This window comes from Chelmon rostratus, chromosome 7, assembly GCF_017976325.1.
Source record: "Chelmon rostratus isolate fCheRos1 chromosome 7, fCheRos1.pri, whole genome shotgun sequence".
Classification (NCBI taxonomy): Eukaryota; Metazoa; Chordata; class Actinopteri; order Chaetodontiformes; family Chaetodontidae; genus Chelmon; species Chelmon rostratus.
In genome coordinates, this window is record NC_055664.1 from 5,456,091 (window position 1) to 5,468,666 (window position 12,576).

General features: G+C 41.8%; 1 protein-coding gene across 2 annotated transcripts in view; it reads right to left on the reverse strand.

The window, feature by feature from the left end:
* acsl3a (acyl-CoA synthetase long chain family member 3a) overlaps nt 1-10,677 on the reverse strand; it is a 29,745-nt gene extending 19,068 nt beyond the window's left edge. The window contains exons 1-3 of one of the 2 annotated variants that reach the window (XM_041940216.1): nt 10,570-10,677; nt 4,958-5,524; nt 2,349-2,526 (exon numbers count right to left, since the gene is read on the reverse strand). In XM_041940216.1, the coding sequence (XP_041796150.1) occupies nt 2,349-2,526; nt 4,958-5,332 (553 nt within the window). In that variant the 5' untranslated portion in view covers nt 5,333-5,524; nt 10,570-10,677. Of the gene's footprint in view, nt 1-2,348; nt 2,527-4,957; nt 5,617-10,569 lie in introns of those variants that run through there. The other variant, XM_041940215.1, reaches the window with a different exon arrangement.
* Nucleotides 10,678-12,576: the final 1,899 nt, after the last annotated feature.

The window sequence follows — 12,576 nt, forward strand, 5'->3', positions numbered from 1 at the left end:
GAAGGGGAGAAAGGTGACAGGAGGAAGCAACAGAGAGAGAGAGGGGAGTAGAACAACACAGAGGAGCACAGTTTCTAACCCCACATCGACACAGACACAGGGGTTTATGGGACAGGGCTTAGTCGCATCACATTCTTGCGTCATGGAGCTCCAATACTTCCTGCTCCGCTACTGTGTGTGCGACTGAGTGTGGATGAGGGCCATGACACCTTCAGCCGTGAGATCTAAACACTAGAGTGGGCCCCAGCTTGCACGATCACACGCCGCTCACTGCGCGTTATTTCAACACAGAAAACTCAAGCGTCCATGCTCCTCTCAGCAGCGACACGTTGTGAGATATTCAGCCTTGTGTCGACCTGGTCACTGTGCTTTTTTCAGTCTAACAAACGGGGACTTGAAAGGCTCCCAAGAGTCAAACAGTATTTTTCCTCGATTCAACATGACACCATTATGTAAAGAATGTATGCGGAGTAACTGCTGCTCGCACACAACTGACAGATGATGAGCACATGTGCCGTTCGATAAAGAGCCAATGTGCAGCAAATATACAACGTACACACACGCACGGAGGCACACATACATGCACGCATCAAGTGTTTGAGTTCACTGGGGGCCTTTGGCTGACTCCTTGATGCCTCTGTCAACATCAGATGTTCATGTAGCCTCTCTAACCCCTCTTCTGACGCCATCACCCCTCACTTCTCTCCCTCTCTTTCCTCCCCTTTGTCTCTTCCTCCATCGCTCTTTCCAACCTTTAACTCCTCTCTACTGCCCCCCCCCACACACACACACACACGATATGTTATCCACTGGCCCAGGCTTTCTACTGTCCCACTGTTTGTGTTTGCAAGAGAGAAAGATGCTTTATAAAGATGCCGTGCTGGCCTGTACTTTCAGCATATTTTCAAAGCATGACAGTTTTATGGAGCATAAACCAGAGCACACAGAGAAAATAAAGGGTCCTTCAAGGACAATCAAAAAGATTTAATGAACTTAAAGTGCTGCTGTGGATGCTCATATTAAAGAGAGGATCCTTTGGTACAGAACATATTAAAGAGTAAATCAGCGGTGACCCCCTCAAGGCAGAAGGCTGCTGCAGACAATTTTAAGTCTTATTGAAGGCGGAAGAAGAAAACTTGCCACTGCCTTGTCTGTGGTTTACTGTGTTTTTTGCAGATTTTTCTTTTATTTATTTGAAGTAATTCTGCTGTTTGTAATGTCACACTTCTTTTAATGTCCCCTGTAACAATCTGCCTTGAGCTAATGTTAAATCATTCATCTGAACCAGGTACTGCTAGGAACAGATTTATCATTAGTTTGTTACATGAGAAAAATGATGGCTAGTGTTATACAAGCTGAAAGGACTATTTTCCAGTGCAAAAGAATCCCTTTTGTTTGAGTCCAATCAATGTTTAAGTGGCAATGCTGTATAGATATGAAATAAAAACAAGACTTGAGTGTGTTTCCATCACAAGAACGTGAAATGGATGAAGAAAAAAAAGGAGGGAAGGAGGAGAAATGGGACACTTATATAACAGCGAAGCAGAAGGGACAAATTGACCTTCTTCTGTCTCAGCTGGGCCCTGCATGTTACAAGTTGTCTACTGCAACAACTAAGATGTGCACGTACACACACACACACACACACACACACACACACACACACACGCACACTCGCTCACACAAACAGAAATAACTATAAATCAGCCTGATTCAGACACATTGGGAAGATGCTTAGTGGGAAAGACCAAACTGAGGAGAAGAGTGAACACAGAGAGTCGCAGCAGTCAGCTCTACTGCAGGCTCCCATCATTTTTAATACCCTTTTAAGCTGAATTTTTAAGCATTAGTTCCTATTGTCGGTGGAAGTGCTTTCTCCATGGATTGCAGTGTTTTGTAGACTCTGACTTTTATTAGCAGAAAATGTCTGACACCAAATGTAGACCACGTACAAGAAAAGAGTCTTACAATTCTAACAACTAGAGCTGCAACTAGTGGTTGATTCACTGATTGGTTGACTGGCAGAAGACTATTGTGCAGCTATTTTGGTAACCGACTTCCAAGAAATGCAAGAAAGATGTTGAAAACCATGCATATGTTAAAACCATACAAACAGCACAGACAAAGCAGTGAGCAGGGATATGACAGACATACCTGGTGTATCAGGGATTGATGCATCTAATTGGCATGCAACTCAGTATGACACACCTTTACTGCAGTGTTTATAATCAAGACTTAGTTACTTAAATTTTTACTTAAACAGCCCTTTTCATGAGATGTTAACACCATTTGTTCACCCTCCACTCTGTATATTTCTGTGTTCACACTCACAGGCTTGCTGGACTTACATTGGAAGTTGTACATGAAGCAGGCCTGGGCAGCAATGATCCACTCGGCTCGTGTCTCGCAGAAGATGGCGATGTTGTTTTTTGGCCGCTGACCCAGTGATGCCAAACCACTGCCCAGCTGGGATGCTGCTGTGAGGACTTCCTCATAGGAGAGCCAGCGGTACTCACCCAGAACCAACTGCAGCGGGAGAGCGGGGGGTGAGAGAGTGTGAGAGAAAAGCACTGTGTAGTCACACTTTTTAGTGATGAGGCAAAGGGGAAATAAAAAGACACAGTAGGCAAAGAAAGAAAGGAAGGATGGATGCTCCAAGCGTGCAATGTTCCAAATCATTGCAGTTAAAATCCCCGTACCCAGTGTTCATTAAATGTTCTTTTTTAACTATTTAGAGGATGTACTGAGCCATTACTCTAACCAAAGAACATTTTATTCTTCAGTTTATTAGGTCTTGGTGGGTACATTTAGCACAGCAGTTATAACCCACACTCATGCTTGGCCTGTTTCATATTAAAAACTCACAGGAAAGGGGGCAACGGTTCACTACTGCCAAACAGAGCTACTTCCTCTTCTGCTGTCATTCTCATGCTGTGGCATTTCACGGTCATCATCAGCATGAACAGAAGATAAACACAGATTTCTGGACACGCTCTTCAACACTCATACACTGATGACACACAGTAAGAAAAAAGGAGCTTCCTGCATGTATTAGTGAGGTTATACTGGCTCCTAATGGTTAATATGTGGTAGTGCACACACACACACACACACACACACACCCAGCAATGATGACCACACAGTCCTGTTTTCCACCGGTTGGAAACAATAAGTAGACGGCTCAACATGTTCTCTTACAGCAATAAGTGTTTCAGCAGTGGGGTTGAAGAGGATTAGGAGGATCAGGCTGTTGGGATTAGTGGAGTAATTCAGAGGTAATGTAACTGCACGTCAATTTTGTTAACTCCTCACTTGGGTAAAGTTTACACTGAATGCTGAATAGACCATCCATGAATACAGGTGTTTGTCTGCATTAGTACAATCTATGAAACAAATCTGACAATTTAAGCAGTCCCATTTTGATTTGAAGGTGGGGCACAGATTTTTTTCTCCACGCAGTGTTCCTTCAATTCATTCTTCCCTGCTCTGTCCTTTGTGAAAGCCTTGACACCACTGTCCAACCCCGGCCATGCAGTCTCTTAGTCAGTATCTTCTCCATTCATCCCACCTCGCATTAAAAAAAAAACAATACAACATTAACAATACTGCGGTGGGTTCTTGGATGTTTTTATACTACAATATAGATCCCCAAACAGACACACATTAAATGATGAGTCTGGCAATTTTTCTGAATATCAGTGAATTCAGTAAAAACACAAAATGAATTGATCCCCATAACAAGTCTGGTCTGTGTATCCAAAGCCTGATACAGTATACCTGACTCCTTTGGGCTGTAGAGCTCCATTGTTGTCAAAGAGCTATTAAAAACACATCAGTGAGTCACACTGTTGCACTGAAGGACACGTTCTTTCATTGTGATGAACACTGCACTGTATTTTGAGTCAGTCCCACATACACCGTCCTAGAGCTGTAAATAGTCAGAAGTGCAGCAAATATGCTGCTTAAAATAGTCAATAACTAATGCACTTTTCACTCTGGGTTGACTCAATTCTGCTTAAAAAAAGCTACAGTTCCCAGTTGTTTTTAGAAATGATTTAGCTTAAAAATAAAAAAAGTGCCATCAGTGGATGAGAGCTACCACTGATGAGCCACATGACAGGGTCTTTATTGGTGGTAATGTAGTATCATCTATGCTATATGAACTGTATTTGGGATATCGTATTGGTAAGAATTGAACCCATGATTACAATAATCATTCAAAGTTTCTCATGGTTTAACCCCTTGATGTCTGAATTTATTTAGAATTATATAAAAAAATTTATTATTTGTATTTTTGCTTTCAAATTGATCCTAAATTAAGAGGAGTTTGTTAATTTTTCTTTAGCACATACAACAGATATACATTTAGGTAGGTTCACCAACTAGAATAGGGTTCAAACAAACAGTATATGTCCACTTTTTTCAATGCTTAAATGCAGTAAAAACATCTTTTTTGTGTATTCAAAATTAATTTATTTTATCAAAACAGCCACAAAATTGGCTTACAACCATAACATTTTAACAACAATTAGAACAGGGGTTCTTTCACTTTGACCGGTCCGACGAGAAACCAGTGCTTGCAAAAGGCTCAGTATTTTTGTACATTTCATATCGGACATAATTATATGCCGCTTCTTCAATTTCTTGTACACCCTCTCATCTGCATGCTTAATATGAAGCTACATGTTTCCAGTCTTTATAGTAAGCTTGGCTAACTGGCTTGTGGCTGTAAACAGGTATGAGAGCAGTATTAATATTCTCATTTAACTCCTAGCATGATAGCTATAAGAGTATTTTCCAAAATGTCAAACCATTCTTTTGAAGTAACTCCAATCCTGTGTTTAAATCAAATAGAAATAAGTTTAATGCTAGACTTATTTCACTTTGATTTGTTTTCTTGCTGCATGCTATCAGATGTTGCTGCTTCTATGACCACATGTTCTGCATCAGTCTTTACCTTTTTGAACACCTTTCCATTGCTCTGTCGCTCGTCCTCCTCATTGATCACCTCCCTCGTCCCCAGGCAGTCTCTGTGTGGGAACCTCGCGACTGCGTACTCAAACATCTTATCCAGGGTGTCCACTCCCGGGTGCAGCGACGTAACCAACCTCTTGGTGGAGCTCACCACTCGGTAAGGCCCCTCGGGATGTCCCAGCAACGAGCAGGCCTTCGCTCTCTTGGCTCGCTTCTTCTCGGAGTCGTAGAAGCCCCCGTCAGGTCTGGAGACCAAGCTGAGGATGTAGAAGGGCAGGAAGGTGATGAAGGTGTAGATCCATACCATGAGGTGGAAGAGGAGCAGCAGCATGGGGTTCAGGTCCTCCTTCAGCTTCATCTTGGTGAAGCTGTGAACACGCCGGAGAGCAGCGACGAGAGAGTGTGGAGGAAGACGAGTTGTGAGAAAAAGGTCCCACTGAGCTGTTGCAGTCAGTCTCTTTTCTTTCTTCCCCTTCGTTTTCTTCCTTCTCTCTTTTAGAGCTTCACTCGTACTCTCTGGCAGTGAAATGCCCACAGGTCCAGAATACCCCTGGAAAATAAATGACATTAACCTGACAATACAGCAACAACTCGCACTTCCTTTGTGCACTAGTTTCCAAATGAGATTATGTCTGTGCTAATGATTATCCTGAGTCTTTAGTGCCTTAAAGAACAGAAAAGTCCATTCATTCAGAAACTGAAACAAAGCAATGAGTCACATTTACTCTAGCACTCACAAAAAGCAGAAGAAAAATGCTGTTTTAAGCAAACCATGGTGTGACAAACAGACTGGCTCTGTGTTTCAAATGCTCCTTTTTCTTCCTGCAGCTCCTGAATCCAGTGCAATCACTAAGATCACAGCATGAATATCGCATAGTCAGTGTCACTGTCTGTGTCAAAGAACAAAAGAGAGGACAAGAAAGAAAGCAGCAAGGAAAGATTAGGAAAGACAGAAAAGTATTTAAAAACAGAAGAGAAAGTCAAATGAAAAAGACCATTTCTAACAGACATGAACGACACTTAGCGCGAGGCATATAAGAGGCTTGTGAACGAGCATGTGTGAGTGTGTGTGACAGGGTGCAAGTCACTAGACAGGAGGAGACGGCCGAGAGGGACAGATGAGTCCACAGAAAGAGCAAACTGAAGCTCAGGTGTGTGTACCGCTAAGTAGGGGATCCTCCAAATCACAGCACTGGGTTATGCTCAGGATAGTCACACACTCTCGGAGTACATTTTCTAGAATTCATCTCACTTCCTAATATTGATTGCAATAAAACTGTATCTTGGACACGCTCGGTACAAACTACTAGGGTGGTGATGGAAACTGTAATGTGCAATCGTTGCAGGGAGCTTTGAAGAGTTCTGAAGACAGATCAGTGATCAGGTTATCTCATCACCTTGGCTGACAGGTTTCCTGTTAGCACTAGCAGGTCTCCATACTTTGACCTACTGTCAAGCACTGATCCTAGCATTCAGATCAATCAAACAACACTGTTATTGAAATATACAGTATCTTATTAACAGGGCTAGGCATGGTTTTAAATGTGTAGACAGTGTATTTATTGAAAATTGTAGAAAGGTAAAGAAAAAGATTCAAGGACCTGTAAAAATCTGAATCTGTAAGTGTGTCAGAGGTTTACTGCCAGCTCTACATGAGTGTCCCATTCCCTTAGAGATACAACATAGTCATCATTTTTATAATTAGGATTATTATGGGTTACTTTGACTGTTATTATTTACCTTTTGGATGTAGCAAAAAGGCTTCTCTTACAACTGAGGGAGCTGGACTCGCCCATGATAGCCAAACCTCTGTCAGATAATAAAAGATTCCTGGGTTCTTAAACTGCCACTTCAGGCCACCAGTGTGAGAAATAACGATAATGCATATTGACACTTCGATTCAGCCCACCAACTGTCCTTGCAACTAAAAAAAAACATGTCCCTTGTCAAAATGGTTTGAGCATGCACAAACACACACTCCGAAGGGCCTTAACCTCTTGATGCCTGAATTTATTTAGAATTATATTTAAAAAATAATTCTTTGTGTTTTTGCTTTCAAATTGATCCTAAATTAAGAGGAGTTTGTTATGATGCAAATTAGCGACAACAACTGTTACTGCTTGCATTTAAGCATTAACGCCTGTTGCCGCTAATTTGCATAAAAATACTTTTACTTTTAATTCATAAATGTGCATCATAAAAGCCACAAAATTGTTTACAGTCATTACATTGTAACAACAACACAACACAAGCTGTAGCTTTCACTTTGACCTGTCCGACGAGAACCCAGTGCTTGCAAAAGGTAGGTGTGTGTTGAATATGCACAAACCTGCATTAGAGGAATGCATGCCCGATTCGGCTGCAATGTGGATTAAAGCGGTACGATGCAAATTTACGACAATCGGTGTTAAGGGGTTAACAGTCTATTCTGGCAGCGGTAATTTATTATTCATATGAGGGAGAGGCTCATCTTGCTCCCCTGAAGCCCCACAATCCTTCCCCTCCCAAAACTGACACACACTGCACCTACTAGTCTCCCAAATACACTCATCCCTCAAGTGTCTCTTTGAGACTCATAAATAAATCAAAGGTTTTACCAGCAGTGCTCTCCCAGAATACCATCTGTTCCTTGTGGGATTCTCCACAGCGCTGTTGTTCTGCTTGGTGTCTTGTTATACGGCTTGGACGCCTTACTTCATCACAGGACGCCACAGCTTACCAAAACTGCACCCTGGTGGAACACATTCTTAACCCCATCTCCTGCTATCATCCACTGCTTGCTTGCTGGTTTCACTTTCTCTTGGAATTCCTTTATTTTTTGCAGAGAGAGAGTAAAGGTCGATGAAACTGAGGCCACGGAGGAGCTGTGTGGTCAACTGGGATAAACAAACTGTCAGACTAGAGGAAAAGAAGCAACAGAGCACGGTGCTGACAGACTTGAGCTTCTTCCACTGCCCTTTTCTGTGGACGCTGAACACAGGTTTTAGGTCTGCTGTCCAAAAATACTAGACTGTAAAAACACCCATAATCTTTTGCAAACCATCCAAAACACACCTGACATCAGGATATTATTTCCTGCAACTACACTAAAAAGCAGCAAACAGTATAGAGCAGGAACTGCTAACTAGTATCGACTGAATCTCAACGATTTTATGTTGCTTGAGATTAGATGTTAAAGTTGTACTCAAGCAATTTTGTAAAGCACTTGGAGAGATGTTTAAAGAGGTCAAACTAGAAGCTAGATTTCTCATAAAGTGACTCCGCACTCTCTTGTTAGATACTCCCTGACTGGTAAACACTCTTTCTTTCAAACTCCACACCCGCAGTTCATTACTCTGGCTCTCAGGTACAAGTCTGAAGGGACAAACTCAATCCAAGATTTTTCACACTTTGGAAAACTCCCCTCACAGGCACTGAGGACATCATACAACTGTTCTCTGAGGTTTCATAGCACTCTAAAACTGTTGATCAATTCTGTGTTGGACAATCATTTTAAACTGTGCCATGGTTATACAAAAGTTAACAATGGGGAGTACTGTGGGCAGTGCCAGGTACCACTAGTCCGATTACATGTGGGCAGAGAGATAAGGTGATGCAGTCGTAGCACATAGTACAAGATATAATAGATTAACAAAACCAACTCCTCTGTTTCTGTGAGAGGTCAAGACCATAATTTGTCCTCTTGCAATACACAAACAATCTTGACTCTAATCTCTTACCTCTAACAGTGAGAAGCGGGTAGTTGCAATATGTAGAGCAGTGCTTGCTCAATGTGTGGCTTTATGCAACAAGCAGGGGCTTTGCGGGCAGCCTCCACTCACCTGATTAATTGAGTAATATTGTTACATGGTCTGTGTAGTGGTGGGGTGAGCATGCATGTGTGCGTGTGCATGTGTGTATATGAGGGAATCATTGCTTCCTCAATAGATTGTGTGAATGGGGTCTTTTGTGTGCCGACGTCATTGTGCTTTCACCCACTCAGCTAAGCAGGCAGGCTGAAGTCTTGCAGAAACTTCAACGTGGCCATTGTGGTGAGACGACGCACAAGCGCACGACCTTGTCCCAAGGGTCAGACTGCGTGTGTGTGTGTGACAGAGAAACAGGAGATGTGTGTTTGTGCTTGTGTGTGGGTGTGTGGAGGTGCAGGACAGATTTGCACAAGTGAGGTGTATTTGCCTATTTCGAATAGTGACATAATCAAGAGCTTGCAAAACGACTGAAGCGTTTTAAGTTTGATTTCATTGAGAGTGAAAGCAAGAAACACTGGTTGGATTATGTGGACCAGAATGCAGCTTTTCTCTGCTTTTGTGTGCTCATGGTGACATAAACTACTGGCAAACATGTCAGTCACCAACCTATTCTCCACTATAATCTCTCAATGCTTTTGCCTTGGGTTTATGATTATTTATAGTACAGCTAAATCAATAAAGCGTGTTGGCTTTCCTTTAATATAAGTTTATTTATCACAGGTTTCATCAGTCAATAGAAACCAAGAACTCTTTTACTGTTTTCAGTCATCTCTCAGCAGACTCTCTGCTCATGAATTAAATTACCTAACATGTGTTTTATAACACCATAATAATTCAGACTCCTGTCCTCCTCACTTACACTTCTGAGAAACATGGCCACCACAGAGAAGCAGCGTGTGTTATCTGATCACACCGGACAATCCCGGACAATAGCATCTCTGTATGTAGGTACAGGAGCCTTCTAGTGGCCCTGCATCATTTGATAGCAGCATTGGCACATTCACTCCAGCTGTGTAACTAGATCTTAAAGAGGTAAGTAGAGTAGAATTGTTGTGAATATCTGAAGTTTTTTTCTTTGAATAAAACACATGCTGTTAAGAAAAGTCCTACTTGTCTGCATGTCACAACTGTAGAATTGTGTCAACAAAAAAGAAGTGTGCTGATTTTTCTAAAAGTTGGATTCCATGTTAAAAAAAAACTAGTGAACATGCGCACAGGCGTGACACTTCCTCATTCCTTATTTAAATTAAAGCTAATAAGTAACATAAGACTACGATATATATAATAAAATAATTTCACTGGTCTCAATGCGCCATAGACGCTCAAGCTGCATCATTCAGGCGCACTTACGACTGTCAAGATAAATTCCGGTTAAGATTTTCAAAATAAAATATCTTAAAGCGGGTCGCGTCATTTTGGACGACCGTAAATATAATTTAATCAGTATTTATGGCAAAATAATGTGGACCATACGAGGTTATTACTATATTCCGTCCTACGAAATCATTTCGTCGTACCTAGAGAAGCTAATGAAGCCTGGTAACTACGAGCAGAATTGTCATTTTAAACACTGTCATTTGCACAACACATTCAAACCCAGAGTTTTCAGACGAGGGTAAAAAAATATCAGTAACTTCAGTTACTCTCTCTTTCTTTAACCACATTTTGGCGGACGATTTTCTTTTCCAGCAGCGTTAAATTAGCTATAGTTATATTTTTTTCAGCGTGAAGTTCGTTACTTCGAGAACTGTCTCTGTAGTGGGCGACTTGACGCAACTGCAGCATCCCGCACATCTGGATAGAAACGCGCATTACAAAACGACACCTTAACGACAAAGAAACTTACCTGTGGATGTTTCCGCCGGGGGTAATTTCTCCAGGCTACAGCAGCGAAGAGCCGACTTTCAGCCTCGCCGTGTTCGGACCCTGTTTGAGACAGCTCTGCAAATATATTCACCCGCCGGCTTCGAGCTCAACGTTAACACTGCACTGTGCAATCTGAGGCCGGAAGTCACACGAGCGCTGTGTTGTTGTATGGATGGATGGATGGATGGCGGGTTGGGGGGGCATTCCCCGCGTTATGATTGGACTCGTCGAAGTGGCGCGTGCGAGGGGCCGGGCCAGATGGAAGGAGGGCTCGAGGTGACTGCATGGGTTACTGAGTGTCAAAAGGAGCTGAGGCCACGCGCACGGTGCTCACGACCGACCAGACGCGCACACCGCACGCTGTGGTCCAGAGTCACTCCTGTAATGTCAGCAGAAGACCATCAGTTATATCAGGGTAATAAAGAAGACGAAAGAGGAAGAAAGCTGTCATATGGGACGATTTTGTTCCACAGGTTACAACTTGTGAAGTGTGAAAGTGAATATAAATTGTAAATAATGAGGTAAATTATAGGTTTGTCTCCTGGTCCATCAAAGGGTCCAGTGAAGATTACCAAAGTGGAATAAGGGGGAGACTGAAGTGGGCATCCTGGACAGGGTCCACATTAACTGTGCTATTTAGTTTGTTTGTTTTGTTTTGTTTGTTTGTTTGTTTGTTTTTTAGCTAGCAGTAACAACACAATTCTGTGCATCTAAATTTTGTGTCATATGGTCACAAAATTTTCAAAATTTCAACCAATGGGTTGGGGGTCCATTATGACAGGGAACCCAATTTCTGCTTCACAGATTACCCCAACATAACAACTACCTCCACCATGCAGAAGTAGGAAAAACTACTCATCCAACTGTTACTATATTGACTTGACACAGTTTCCTGCAGAGAACAGTCCACTCTGACAGTATAATTTGTGCACACAGTGCACACTTGCACAGTTGGTATACCCAAATGTCAGAACACTTTATTTTAATGAGGATGCCCATGATGTTAATGAGAAAATGTGTCTCCTCATACGTATGTTGATATATATTTTTTCATACACACACAGGAGTCGCTGGGGGCAGGGAGTGCACTTGTCATCCAGATTTTCCGGGGCTATGGCTGGATTAGAACTGGCAACTCTCTGATTACAAGCCTGGTCTTACTATAATGGTGCGTGATGTTATCTGGGGGCTTGAAGCAGAGTGAATATCCAGTATAACATTTCTGTGACTTCTGAAATGTCTTTATTCTGTAATATCTGTCATGCATAATGAATATTGATTTTTTTCTGTCCAAATGTTCTTTTTTGTTGTTGACCTAAGAACATAGGGAGCTATGAAAGGGTGACACTGGCAGTGCGGTGACTCACTCTGCAGTATCATGCAGAGGCAGTGTGATACAGTCTATCACAGAGACAGAAAGAGGAGCAGAAGGCAGATTCACCAACAGACTTATTACTGGAAAAATGAAACAGTGAAATGAGGCTTGCTTAGCCCGCTGTCTCCACTTTCTGCTCAGGGTTGTAATAATAATGCTTCATTTCCAGGACTGCCATCTGATTACTAAAAAGAGAATATGGTTAATTCATCATTTCATAATTGGAATGTATCTTTCAGTAGTTTTCAGACTTACTTTCTTCAATGACTCTAAAGTGTGTCCTGGTCAGCCCTGTTGTCCTTACTGTACTTAACTGTTCATTGTGTCAGTCCGGACAACTGAATGAAATTGAACAGTTTGTTTGATATGATGTATCATTAATAGTTATAGTCATGACACCTGTATGTAGATATTCAACTGATATTGTGCTCCATATTTTTTGCCTATTTTTGAAGTGCTCTGATGATCAAAAACAATTAATATTAATCATGATCTGTTATCATACATTTCCAAAATTCTATTCCCCAGGCAACGCATTAATATTATGCGGCTATGTATTTCTCTCAGTAAACCATGCGAAATAAGATATGGTTATTATCTGTTATCTCTTAT